General features: G+C 41.7%; 1 protein-coding gene across 1 annotated transcript; it reads left to right on the top strand.

Moving 5' to 3' along the window:
* The first annotated feature begins 1,054 nt into the window (after window positions 1-1,054).
* On the top strand, window positions 1,055-7,966 carry LOC118820579 (G-protein coupled receptor 12). Its single transcript, XM_036588937.1, has 4 exons — window positions 1,055-1,066; window positions 2,337-2,500; window positions 5,367-5,575; window positions 6,141-7,966. Exons 1-4 carry the CDS (start codon window positions 1,055-1,057, stop codon window positions 7,178-7,180), a joined length of 1,425 nt encoding a protein of 474 aa, XP_036444830.1. The 3' UTR covers window positions 7,181-7,966.
* Window positions 7,967-14,766: the final 6,800 nt, after the last annotated feature.

The raw sequence follows: 14,766 nt of genomic DNA, 5'->3' as shown, positions 1-14,766 counted from the left end.
GACAGGCGTGTCAATCATCATTTTACAAACTGTCACTCAGCTGATGAGCTGAATCAGGTGTGTTTGATACAAAGGAATCCTGAGTGATATAGAGGACCTTTTAGTGACCTACATCATACAGTGACTCAACTGACAGCCCAATATATGTATTTCACCTGTCAGTTGCTTCGTTTTTACTCATCCATAACTGTCATGTACCGTTTCCTTTCATTTATCCCTTTCCCATCCCTCCATTCTTCCATATTCTGCTATTAATGTCCCACAAACTTGCCACCCTGTTTAATTTAATCATTTAACTATTTATTTACTTATTTATTTAAGATGAAAACATGCTAAAACCAATATGTACTAAGTCAGGTGATAGTTACGTTGATTGTATTTTACTGACCTCTGTCTCTTTGTCTCTCTTCCTTCTCTGTCCTCAGACATTACTGAAAAAGCATACATTAAAAATACTTTATAAAGCTCTGTCTTTACCAAACCCCAGCTAACAGGAAGAAATTCATACAGTTAACCAAACATAATACATCCAAATATATCTGCTAATTTCTGAATTACATTACATGATATGGCACCATCAATATGCTAGCTAACCGTGAACTTTCTCATTCTGGTTGAGTTGGTGACACAATACAACTTTAATTTCTCATCTAATTGCTAATATAGCAACTACAGAGCCTGTAGCCTAAACTGAGCAGCTACTGGAGCGAGACTAAAGCATGCTGAGCTAGCTAGCAACATTAGGAATGGTCCAAATAAAAAATTACCCTCATAAACTCTCGTATTTTATCTTAGCCATGCTGTATGTTAGCCTATAGTATGTTGCTGCATACCTGTAACCTGTTACATCTCAAGAAGTCAAAGCTGCTCTGGCTAGTGTTAGCATAACATTTTTTAAACAGATAAACACAGCGGTCAGTTCAGTCTATGGCCGAACCGCAGCTGTTCTGAGGTCAGCTGAGACCCAGTCACTGATGATTGTGTAGTGTCTTCACTGTTTTCACATTGAATTTCATAAAACCCCTAATAAACTCCCAATGATCTCGATGACCTCATGCAAATCACGGTAACAGCGAACCAAAGGCTTGAGGTAATTGTGGATAGCAACAGGTGCTGAGCAGTGATTGGAGGGCTGAGAAAATAAGGTGAAGCATGACTTAAAGCATAATGATTCAATTGGCCATAACAAAGCGACAGCACTCATGGAAAACAAATGAATATCTTAAAAAATTATCAAAATAAATATACTATTCCCATTTGTTTGGGCAGGCCTGTGAAGGCTAGGCCTCTGAGTAGGCTACTGGTTTATCAGAGCAGTACTGTTTCTACATTAAATCTCACGAATGGAGTAAACAAATCCCTCTGAAACCACCAAGGTCCAGACCTCAGTGTCCTCAGCGAGTTACGGCCATGGTGGAATGTAAGGCATGATGTAAACATGTATCACTGTAACATCAGCAAGACTGCTGGCAGAAAAGTTGGCTTAACAGTTCTTATTCTGGAGATGCAGCTGGAAGTGTTGTCTTTTTTATATTATCTTTATCTTCTCTATAATTTAATATTAAGACAATCCTCAAACATTGTAATATGTATTTTATTAACGTCAAACCTTTCTCACTGGTTATCATACCTCATATCCTTCTGTGATCTCTTACCAAGTTGATGAGTGAATCTGACAATTCATGAAAAAAAGAGACTCAAATTCATCATATCCATCGTCACAAAGAAGTTAATTACAATAGATGACTCCGAAACACTTAACTAAGCCACAAACATCACTAGTTACAATGGACCATTCCTTTTGTGTAGTTTATTTTCTTCTCCTAAGGTTTATGCACTAAAAACAGTCATCATTAATTTTAGACAATTGTTCATCTCCTTTTAGAAAAAAATGGCTTTTTATTTTTAAAAAAATGTTACTTGGCCTTTGAAATCAACCTGAAATGGAAATCACAATGCTTTTTCCTTTCTCCGCCCACTGGCGCACTTTGATATAATCAAAAATCAGATGACATCTCAAAAACAAGAAATTCAAAACAGCCTGTTTTGGCAGCTTAGTTTCCATGTATGGGCCGTGTGGACTGATGAATGGTACATTTTTAAACTTTAACGGTGTTTGCATTAAACTAAATCAAACTTTTTATTTCTAAACGAAAAAAATAAAGACCCAGATTAGGTTTCAGCAGGATATATTTACCAAAACGATTTGGGTGACTATTGACCTTTACTGTTTGTTAGCAACGTTAGCCTCGTATGTCCAGTGCTAAACTAAATAAGCTAAATTTGCACACCAAACACATTTGTATTCTCTTCCAGGTGAAGTGCCCCACATGTAGAGCTCTTCACAGCCGGCAGAGCGTAGAAAAGCCTCCACACCCTGTTCGTGGCAGCAGGCAGAGCTCTGTCAGAACAGCTCCATCAGCTCAGCAGCGCTGCTCAGCGCCCTTCTGCTTCAGAGCACGCAGGAACGCCGCTCACACACGTTCGCCGATGTCATTCGGTGAGCATAACGCCATTCAGACACACAAAGTCACAGTAAATGACATTGCCAGACGATTTCCGCCCAACGCCTTTACCCGAATTAACGCCGCAGACTGTGCTGCCCCCTAGTGGCCGCGTAGATGAACTGCGATCAGGACCATGGACAGCACCGCGCCGCCTGCCGTCTAAAACATTCACACTTAACAAGATGAGTTTTCAAGAGTTCTTTAGCAAAGGCAATAATTCTATTTAGAACCAGGTGTTCTATATAGAACCATTTCCATGGTTCTTTGCGTGGTGAAATGGTTCTCCAGATTGATAGTGAATGTCTTGTATTTGGTTCTATATAGCACCGAAAAAAGGTTAAAAGTAGAAAAAGGTTCTTCTATTGTTACAAGCTTAACATTGTAACAATACACTCTTTAAAAAGATGGTTCTTCAAAGGTTCAAAGGTTAGGAAAATGGTTCTATATTGAACCATGAACGCTTTAAAGGGTTCTTTGCATTCTGAAAGAGTTCTTCAGATTGATGGAGAATGTGCTGTAGATGGGTCTATATAGAACATTTTTGAAAAAAGTTATATATAGCACCAAAAAGGGTTCTGCTATTGTTACAAGCTTGACATGGTAACAATCAAAGAACCCTTTTTGGTTCTATATGCACACTTTTAAAAAGGTTCTATATAGAACCACACACAGCACATTCTTAGTCAATCTGAAGAACCCTTTAATCATGCAAAGAACCCTTTAATCAGGCAAAGTGTTCTCTGATTGTTATGGTTCGATATATAACCATTTTCTTCACTAAAGAACCATCTTTTTAAGAGTGTATAAGAATCTTTTTGGTGCCGTATAGAACCATGTACAACACATTCTCCATCAATCTGGAGAACCATCTGATCATGCAAAGAACCATTCAAGCATGCAAAAGGGTCTGTTCCAGTTTGTATATTTTGTATATGTATATTGTATATATAACCACTGCCTTGACTAAAGAACCCTTGAAGAACCATCTTTTTAAGTGTGTTCAGTATCTATTTTTTTAATTAATTAATTAACATCAGAATGGTTTAAACCAGTAATCAACAGATTCCACACATGGTTGAAACCAATATATACAGGACGGTTCAACTTTTTATGGGAAAATACAGGATTCATTCAACCTATTTCAGCTTTATGGTTACTGAACACACTTCTGTATGTGTGCATCATTTTAAATCTAACCAACAAAAATATCATCCAGCCTACAGCATAACATCAATAGCAATAAGGTGAGCTTATTGAGTTATGAGTACACTGACAGCTGTAGTCATCTGGACTTAGGTCTCCAACCTGCTACCCAAGGAACTGAGACCAACCGTGCCACCTTAAAAAAGGCCCATATCCTAAATTTGTGTTTTTATGTCTCAAAAACAGCCTTAATTTATTGTTAAGGCTGATATATGCAAATGAGCTCTGTTCTGATTGGCTACCCCATATCAGCCCTATTCAAAAAGAGGTCCAGGCTGCAACACTCCTTATAACATCAGTGTGAATGGGTGGGGAGAAACAGGGGGATATGTGTAAATGTGCAGGTTTTTGTGACGTCACAAAAACAATGAATTCAAACAATTCAAGCTTAGTTTCCATATATGCACCGTATGGAGTGGGGAGTGAACGCTATATTTTTATGAAACTTTAACAATGTTAACATGCCAACAGTTCAAGAAGGGAAGGAAAATTCAGATTTCAATGATATGGACTCTTTAATAAAAGCAGCGGTTGTGTACAGAACCGTGACAACTCAAAGAACCATTTGAATACATAAACAGTTATTTGCGTGGTTAAATAGATGAACGGCCATGATGGAAAACTGGTTGTACGAGGTTCTTTAAAGAATCTTTTAAAAGGGTCCATATTGTGCAAAACTGAATTTTTCCTCCCTTTTTTATTTTAATAATACACTCTTAACTAGATGGTTCTTCAAGGGTTCTTTAGTAAAGAAAATGATTCTACATAGAACCATGACCACTCAAAGAACCATTTGCATGTTTAAAGGGTTCTTTCATCATTAAAGGGTTCTTCAGGTTGATGGAGAATGTGGAGAATATGAACCCAAAAAGGATTCTACTATTTTTTTGATCAAGCTTGTAACAACAGAAGAACCCTTTTCAAAAAAGTTTTATATAGGACCATATACAACGCATTCTCCATCAGTCTGAAGAACACTTTCATGATGCTAAGAACCCTTTAACCCTGCAAATGCAAACCATTTTTTTTACTAAAGAACCCTTGAAGAACCATCTTTTTCAAATGTGTACAGTGTACAGATTGTTCACGTTTCAATACATATGCTGTATATATACATATATACTGCATATGTATTGAATGGGTACACCCATATATACACCCATTCATCCTGCAGCTGTTTAGCTCCTCCCATTCACACTGACGCTATAAGGAGTGTTTGAACCCTGACTGCCTTTAGAATGGGGCACAGGACAGAGCAGCCAATCAGAACACAGCTCATCTACATATATCAGTCTTAAAGGCACAGTTAAAAAAAACAGCCTGTTTAGTTCTAAAGGATAAAAAGAGGCTGGAAAATGGTCATATAAAAATTTATGATTAAGGTATTCAGAATAATGTAGGATATCTAACAAAAAGGATTGTTACCAGTCATGGAACCTTTATTTGGTTCTCTATAGAACCCTTTTCTTGCTAACAGTGTGTCACCAGACGTGGCACACACACACACACACAGCCCTAACCAAGAATGAAGAAATGAACGGGGGGGGGGTCTTGACGTCAGCAGTGAGAGTCATTTTCCTCGGACCAATCACGACGAATCGACCAGGCGCCGCTGTCTGCCAACCGCCAACGTTATTAGAGGAATGACAACCCAAGGCTGACGATCTCTCCCCCCACCAGCCCCCCGGCTAAGAAAAACCAAGTAAGACGAATCGATACCGCGGAAGAAGAAAGAATAAGAGCGGAGCAGAGCGAGCTGGTCTCGGACACTGACCGCGCCGCGCGCTCCGCCTCGAGCCCGTCTTCCCTTCACCTGAGAGAAGAGGAGAGGAGAGAGGGAGATGGAGACCCGCTCGGACTCTCCGGTTGGTGTCAATCTTTGTCTGCAACGTGCCTTCAGTTCGCCCGTCTGATCCTCTCCGGAGGATCATTAACACGCACTGTATGTCTCCGGTGGTCGGAAGTGTAAGAAGGGCTTTAGTGTAGACTGTCTCTGAGTGGGCAGCCCGGGTTTTCTCCTCAGCGAGGCTGTAGATAAAAATGGAATGGGGTCTAAAAATAGCATATTTACCCCCATTCACCGTCGCTCTGTCCTTAATGGACGAGCCTTTCGGATCACTACAGTAGACCGTTACTGCACTTATTTCACCTTATGATCAGTGATGATTAGACAAGACTTCGCATAAGGTAGTTGTTTTGCTTTCTTTCTACTCTTATCTCTTTCATGACCCCCCCTTCTCCCTTCTCTCTCCCCCCTCTATCTGCCCCTCTGTCTCTTTCTCTCTATCTGCCCCATGTCTCTCTCCATCTCTCTCTCTCTCTCTCTCTGCCCCTCTGTCTCTCTTTCACTCACTCTGTCTCTCTCTCTATCTGCCCTTCTGTCTCTCTCTCTCCCTCTCTCTCTCTCTCTCTTTCTCTCTCTCCTGGCAGTGATTCATCCTCCTCCTCGTCCCGATGCCGCCGTCGCAGCCATGAGTAACCCTCTCCCCAACGCCTCCTCCTCCTCCACCCCCGTCCCGGACGCGCCCGAGGGCAGGAACGCCTCCTCGTCGCCACCCTCCGTCGCCGGCGCCGCGGACGTGCCCGTGCCCGTGAACCCGTGGGACGTGGCGCTGTGCGTGGCTGGCACGCTGGTGTCGTGCGAGAACGCGCTGGTGATCGCGCTGGTGGCGCACGCGCCGGCGCCGCGCGCCCCCGCCTTCGTGCTGATCGCGAGCCTGGCGCTCGCCGACCTGCTCGCGGGCCTTGGGCTCGTGCTGAACTTCGCCGTGGCGTACGCGGTGGCCGAGCCGGGCGTGGCCTCGCTGCTGTCGGCGGGTCTGCTCATCGCCGCCTTCTCGGCGTCCGTGCTCAACGTGCTCGCCATCACCGTGGACCGCTACCTGTCGCTGTACGGCGCGCTGACGTACCACACGGAGCGCGCCGCCACCTTTACGTACGCAGTGCTGGCGCTGGCGTGGCTCACGAGCGCGCTGCTCGGCGCGCTACCCGCGCTCGGCTGGAACTGCCTGGAGGACGAGGCCACGTGCAGCGTGTGCCGCCCGGTGAACAAGAGCAACGCGGCGGCGCTCGCCGTCTCCTTCCTGCTCGTCTTCGCGCTCATCCTGCAGCTCTACCTGCAGATCTGTAAGATCGCCTTCCGCCACGCACAGCAGATCGCCGTGCAGCGCCACTTCATGAGCGCCTCGCACGCCTCGTCCACCACCAAGGGCGTGAGTACGCTCTCGGCCATCCTGGGCACGTTCGCCCTCTGCTGGGTGCCCTTCGCCATGTACTCACTGGTGGCCGACACACGCTACCCGGCCGTCTACACGTACGCCACGGCCCTGCCCGCCATCTGCAGCTCCATCATCAACCCCATTATCTACGCCTTCCGCAACCCGGAGATTCAGAGGTCGCTGAGGCTCGCGTGCTGCGGCTGCCTGCCCTACAGCTTCACCTCGAGGCCCAGGACGCCCAGCGACGTGTAGAGAGGCGCACAGACAGTGGCTGTAAACAAAACAACCACCACGTGCAGAGGGATCCGCATATTGTAACCTATACACGAGTGTTGGGGGTCACGTGTTTTGTCCAGGTGTGGTGATCTCCTATCGCGTTAGCGCTGTGCCAGTACGTGTTGATGTCTTTTGTCACGTCTTTTGACTGTATTTCACTTCGGTTGAGTTATTAAGGACTGCCCCCCAATACCAAGGTGACCATATATAATGCTTGTAATAAGTGGGAGGGGGGCAGACATAAATGTAGCGTGGACCCTTCCTTTAGGTCAGTTGCCTTTTAGCACTGTGAGATGCCAATAAAGGCTTCCCAGGCTGTCACCCAAGCTGATGGATGAGAGAGGTTATGAATGTTAAACGCGGATGTTTTCTTCCCAACTCAGGTTGAGACTCGACCAGATGTTTCAGCACCGCAGACATCGACACAGCGTCATTCAGTGAATGAATGATAGAGTACAATAACGATAAAAAAGGAGATCACGTGCTTATGTACAAAAGTACCTTGTTTCTCACAGCTCTGTCTCCAAAGTTTTCCACTACAGTGCACTCAATTCATGTAGCATGCTGAGGCATGGTGCTGCCTGTGGCCGCTGGTGGGGAAACGGCTGCAATACACGTGTTCCTGGCAAACCTTCTCCAGCAGAATATCAATATTGTATTACTACGCAGACAGTGTTATTCACATCATAACTGCTTATGATGCTTAGTTGGACATATTAAAAGTAGAGTAGGTTACTTCCCTCATCTCTTGACTATACTCTTTAGCACTTTTGTCTTTGTGTTCACCAACTTATATTCGACAGTGACCATTTCCTGTTATGTAGCAACCATTTGTATCATCTTTTCAGCTCAAAAAAATACTGAATGAGCGCTACAGGATGTGACGTCAGCTGGACAGAGCTAAATGGGAGTGGCGTTCTCTAACCCCCTGTCCCAGAGTCCACACTTTCTGGTTTTGTGTACATGTGCACCAAAGCAGGATTAAATAAGTGTATGTCCCACAAAATTGGTGACGTCAGCTGCATCCAAATCCACGTAACTAGTGATGAACTGTGACTATTAGAGCTAGCGCTTCAATTTGGGCCATGAATGTCAAAAGTAGAGTAAAAAAATAGAAAAAACACTTCTACAATAATGCTAATTTCTGCTAGCACCCCTATGGGATTTCCAGTAGTATGTTAACACTATTAACACTACACTGGTGAACCTTTTTGGCCATTATTCATTATTATTATTCACAATGATGAGACCAATAGAAATGCTCCAAAATAGCTTCGAATAAAATCTCTTTACATTATCTTACATTAAACATTTTATTTTTCTTTGGACAGCGACAATATTTTACCTTGTAGCAGTTTTACAGTGACTCTTTCAGTAAAGAGCCCTGCCACAAAGCTACCACTGTTTTATTTATGGACTGAAATCTGGTCAGTGACATATCTAGAACTTTTAAAAGGCCTAGATTGACAATTTTTTTTCACAAAATTGGACCCATTATGAATTAAGTGCGATTGCTTGATTCCTCTGTCACTTCCTAAGTATGCTAGTAGTTGATGTATAAGGCCCTCATTTCAGCTCCTGAAGGCCTAACCAATGGGAGAACTTGTTTGGCTCTGTCTACCTAGATACCATGGAGAAAAAAATTCTGATTGGATAGTATTATAGTAGTAAAGTATAACCCTTTTCTAGGGTTACGGTTAGTTTAAATACTACAAGAATGATGATCCAGTTAAATAAGAATGTATTTTTTAGTTCTCAGAAATCCTTAGACTGTATGCTAAACTGAGTGCACAATTTACTATTTAGTGTGGTAGTATGCAGCTTTATTAGCATTGTGAGGCTCGCTGTCCCACAAAGACACAATACAAATCCGCTCTTCACAAGGGCTTGCACACTTTTGCTAAGTTCAGAAGTATGCCGTGTTAGTGTACACTTCAGCAAAACTCCAAACCGCAAGGGTTGACTTTGGGAGAGGACCATATTCATTTTGCCTTACGTGTTCTCAATGGCAATAATGTACCGTACTGTGTATATTAATCACATCAATGCATAACAAGTAATAATATACTTTTCTAAGACTATTAGAGGCAAATAATATTGCTGTGTGCTTGTCATCACATTCGTGATAAAGTAGCCTGCTAGCCTACGAGGTCTGTGAGTGTCTCTGAACATGTGCAGATCCGTCATAGTATCTCAATAACCGTGCATTGGAAATGTATCTCGTGGTCTGTTGTTGAGTTCGTACGGGCAGTCTCTATCCGACTCTATTCTGCAAATATATGTCGTTGGTAGATCAGCCAAAGAGCTAATTTCAACAACGTCCGTCATCGGAAGTGGATTGTAGGACACTCGCACTATTCCAAATATTCTCGCCGTTGTAAGATGTCAACATGTTTGAATGTATGGTGCCAAGATTTTTGTCTCTCTTTTCTTTTTTCAGTTGAGCAACTGTGATGGTCTCAGCCTTGGTTGCATTTGTAACACATTTCTTACATTGTTTACGTTTAAGGTCAAATGATTGAAGTTATAGTATGTGTCCCAACTGTTAACACAGAACTATATTTTTGTACAGTTTTCAGAATGCTTGACACCATGCAGTATGAGTAGCTACCTGGGTGTTCATCTGATGTTGGCCTGTTTTATGATGCACACTTGAGTGATCTGCAGTTAACAAGTTGCTTTTTTTGAGATGTAACTATTTAATGATTGTTTCTATAAACATCACATTGCTCACCAGATCTTGTCTGCGTTGTTTTTTCTATTCAAATTGTTGTGAACAGTATTATCAGTGGCGGCTCTATCTGGGGCTACCTAATATGCATCATAAGCAGCTGCCGCGCGGCAGCCATGGAGCCCGCTAACAACTTCTGGTTACTGTATCATTATGTCTTGTGGGTAGTGCACTTGCCTCTTTGCCCCTTAATGACAAATAATTTAATGAAAGAATGTCCCTAAAATTATGTTGATTGAATTTCAAAAAATTCATCATTAATGATTCCTGTATGTTGAAAGGCCCCTTTCTTTGTCTGATCACTCTTAAGCCCCGCCTCATTTTCTCCATCCTCCATTACCTCAGTCGAATCTTCGGTTCGGTCAGCGCTCCAGATTTTGAATGCAAAACTCCAGATATGGTCATAAGATGTGCTTATAGTGTTACCGGGTAGCCTGACCGATTAAAGGTTGTTATTTGCCATTGATGTCCAAAGACAAAACAAAAATAAAACCATCTCTGCATTAATCTTTGTGGGTAACTTCACCAACACGCATAACAGTGACACTGCTGCTGGTTAGTCGATAATATGAGCTAGTTTGAATAATAAGCTGTGTGTATGAAAACACTCCTGTAAGAAGTCTGTTATAGATTTAGAAGCTCAGTGTAATTTTAGTAGGTATGCTAAAAAAGTTAGTTTTCGCTGCACCATCCAAATCATTGTTCACTTGAAATGGTTAGTAATCAGCACGGACAGCTAATTTTAATTATTTTTAATTCCTCCCATTTTAACAGTGAGAGCGAAGTATTTGATGGGATTTTTCTCTTAATTTTATCATCTTCTCTCCTGGAAATACGTCTCTGTCTTGTGCTAACAGGCTTAACTGAATTAGCCCATGTTCATTCGCAACACTGCTGTCACTGCCACCAGAGTACTTGATCCAACTTGCTTAAAGTCAGCTGAGTAAGCAAGAAATCCAGCATTGTGAGACAGACCCTTGAATCCAGACCGAAAGGTTATCTGTCATTAAACGTATTAGCATCCGATCACTAGCAATACACAAATTAGCCAGGTATAAATGTATATAATTTAGACAGCTTGATGGTCATTTTTATTATTTCGCATTTCATTTAACAGTACATCAGGTAGCAAGATAGGGGGCCCCCAAAATTCATACTTAGGACCCTCAAAAGGCTAGAGCCGGCCCTGAGAGTTATGAACATCAGTGAAATGAAGAATCAAAGTGTGGCCAAATGACTGATACACTGTTAACAAAAGTCATTAATTCTGATGTTAAAGGCTGGAATGAATATACTTTTGTTAAAATGCATGGAGAAGAAATGTATAACTGATACTTTTGCTCATTTTATTGAACTGAAGGGGAAAGTATCCTCACTTTATAAGATTTACTGTCATTTCAGCATTACTGCATTGTTAGGATATGATTCTAAAGCTTCTGTTTTTGGGTGAAAACTTGTGTTTTGGTCATCTCTTGGTCATTTGTTGTTAAATACTTAAAGGGGCGCTCTGGCTGAAATGACAAACGTAGCCATTGTTACATCTGTTGTAAACAGGCATACTCACCTCCTACAGTGGTGCTCTGGTAGTCTTTAGAGCAAGATTTTCTCGTTTAAAGACTAGAAAAACCTTCTGATGATGCATCTTGAAGGTGAAAGAAACGTTTTAAAAACTACAAGCACTTTAAAATTGCTAGTGAAGAAGAAGGCCAGAGAGATAATGCTGCTGCTATGAAGTCAAATATCACAGTTGTGTTTATTAGCCTATACATCAGAGGCTATGCTAGCAGTCAGGGTGTGTTTTATCAACATGGGGGGATTCAATTGTTCTGTGACATACCTGCACAATGCATGCTGGATATCGTAGTGAGAGAACATGGACAAAAAGACACAATTGTACAAAACTGTTGATTCTGTCAAATCACTGAGTGATGGAGAGCCATGCAACAGAATATTGCATAGCACCACAAATTACATTAAGTGCTAGCTTTAGGTCAGAATGCTCCTTACGCATTTTACCACCGCACACAGTCCTGGCATACAGTCCATTACCATGGACAATATTTTTGACTTAATGTTTCCTTATACTTACTAAAAGAACACAACGCATTGAGTAAAAACATACTTAAAATAGAGGTGGGCGGGTGTTTCAGCACATGTCCATTCATTTCAAAATCAAGTGTTCTGAGTTAAAAAGAAATTACACAGATTTTTCAAAATATCTGCATAATTAAAAAATTAAGATGTAAATATAGTCCTTCAGATTGGTTTGATGTGAAATACCCCATTTTAGATAACCTTGTTGAGTCAGAACCATGTGGTGGTGATAGGAACCAGACGTCTAGAGAGTTTAATGCCTCTAAAAGCTAACTCACAGAAAACAAAATAGCCCCAAAAGAAAAAATATTTTTTCAGATTTACCACCATTTTACAGTCATCAACCTTACATATAAAACTCAGAAGACACGTGTAGGTTCACAAGTAATTTTGGATAGTAAATAAAATGGCTATATTTGTGTTGTTGACATAGCGACCCCTGGTTCCTGTCACCACCACTGTAAAGAAATCTGAGTTGGTGAGTTTCGCCAGAAGGGAGCATTTCATAATAAACCAGTCCGAATGACTTTGTTTACATATCAGCAACCAAATTACACAGAAATACAAAAAACGGATTTTCAGTTCTTTTCTAAATTCAGGGAAATTATTGTCTGTAGTTTGAAAAATGCTGAAGTATTCCTTTAACGGCTTCATAGGCCCTCATGCCGCCAAGTAAACAGGTAGTGTCCATTCTGTTGTTTGTCAGCTGAGCATCCAGTGCTCCAGAGGGACTCGGTGGGGAGCTGGCCGAGGCAGCGAGGGCCAGATGGAGCCTCTCTGATGGAGGCCGAGTGTGACGTCACGCCTAGGGAGGGGACCTGTGGACACAAAACCGATTCGACACATCTCTCTTTCACTCTCTCTCCCTCCTGTCTGGCTCTGCTTTCTTATTTAGCATGCTAATGCTAAAAATACATTAGGGTCATTTTGAAGGCGGTGCCCAATTCTCCATGGACTGCTAAGACTCTATAAAATGATGCCAAGTTATGAAAGCTTTCAGGAAATAAGCGCAAAGACATGCAGTGTGTTATAAGAAACATATTCATCCACATTCGTCAAACCTCATTTACTCACAATTGGACCTAACGAACAATGGAATCTCTTAGAGCTCAACTTTTATGTGTATCTTCTGCACTGAGTCAAGAACATTTTCTACCAACAGTTTCTTCAAAGACTTCTTTTTATCAGGGGGTTTATGTCTTAGTGAAGTATGAGGCTTTCATCACTGCTGCTGTCCGATGCCAGATGGTGTGGTGCTGACACCTTTTTAGTCAAAGACCTAATTATACCTAAAGCTGAATTCAGCATTAGCTTAAACAGCAGAGTGCCTATGCTCATATTTACACAAGCCTTGACACAGTGAGACTTTCATGCAACTAGATGCATGTGAGTTGAATGCAACATAGTTTCTGTGCACTTTGACAGTTGCAAAAAGCAATTCAAAACATGCAACACATTTGATCCACTAGTTAGCCGTATCAGCACCTTGCATTTTTTGGCACACTGTATTGTTCTCACTGTAGGAAGTCATCCATGAAGTGTTGTACACACATTTGCAGCATTTTCTTTGCCTTTGTATGACATCCATTTTCTATATTTACAAGACAAATTCCAAGCTGGGACAGTAAGTAAAATGTAAATAAAAACAGACTGCAATGATTTGTAAATCCTGTTTGACCTGCTTTTAAATTGTAAACAGTACAAAGACAAGATATTTAATGTTCCAAAAAAAGTTAGGACAAGTCGATCCATTGTTTAGCTGATACCAAACCCTTAAAATAATGTCAATCATGTGATGCGTTATAGCCATTGTTTGCAACTGTTGCGACTGAGTTTCAAGTGAGTTGCAGGATGCTTTACATTATGCAACTCATGAAAAATTTAGATTCATGTGGGTTTCAGGCAACTAAAGTTGCATGGAAGGTTCACTGTGTAAAGCCAGACTTATTTGCTGCGTCTGTAGCGTACCATAAAATTCCACAGATGATAATTTGTGTTTCCCAGTACTTAGGAAAAAAAAACCAAACCATTGACGAGCAGCCCATAGGTGGACTACGTTGACACTAGCAGGCGTCAGAGCGACAAGTGATAAGTCATGTCCTAGAATTAGCAGTTAGAGTACTCTCCTCCAAGTGTGTTGAGCTGTCCAATGAAGTTGAGTTAGCAGTAGTCCAAAAAGATGTGGTGTCACTTCACGCATCTCTGAGGAAGCACCTGCTAGCTTTCACCTTCCCAGCTCAGTAGCACCCATGTGAAAGGAGACATAGCTAGTGGGTGGGAACTGGATTTATGACTAAATTGGATGGGAAATGGGCAAAAACATTACAAAACATCAAAAAAAGGTTAAAGTTCACCTGTAGTAAAAGCCAGTGGGCAGTTTCATTTTAAAAATGATTTTCGATTGTAAACGACTGTATGCAGTAGACAGAGATTAAGCTGAAAAATGCTATACTATTGCTTTCAAGGGGAATGGTTTTGATGTGAAATGTTCAGTTAGAGAAACTTAGAGTCAGAATTCTTCACAGTGGTGATGACAGTAACCAGATGTCCACCTCTGAAAGGTCCCTCAAAGAACGTTACTACATGAAACTGTTGCAAAAATACTGCCTGATACCTCAGACATTGTTTTATGATTGTTTTGAGATAAAGGTTTGTCCTAAAATGCATGTTTTAAAAATCCATTCACGGAGGAGAGGGAGACGCAGGGTGTTGTGAGGAAAATAGCCCGTAACTTTTT

This window comes from Colossoma macropomum, unplaced genomic scaffold, assembly GCF_904425465.1.
Source record: "Colossoma macropomum unplaced genomic scaffold, Colossoma_macropomum, whole genome shotgun sequence".
NCBI classification, from domain to species: domain Eukaryota; kingdom Metazoa; phylum Chordata; class Actinopteri; order Characiformes; family Serrasalmidae; genus Colossoma; species Colossoma macropomum.
This window is presented reverse-complemented; position numbering and strand designations above follow the sequence as displayed.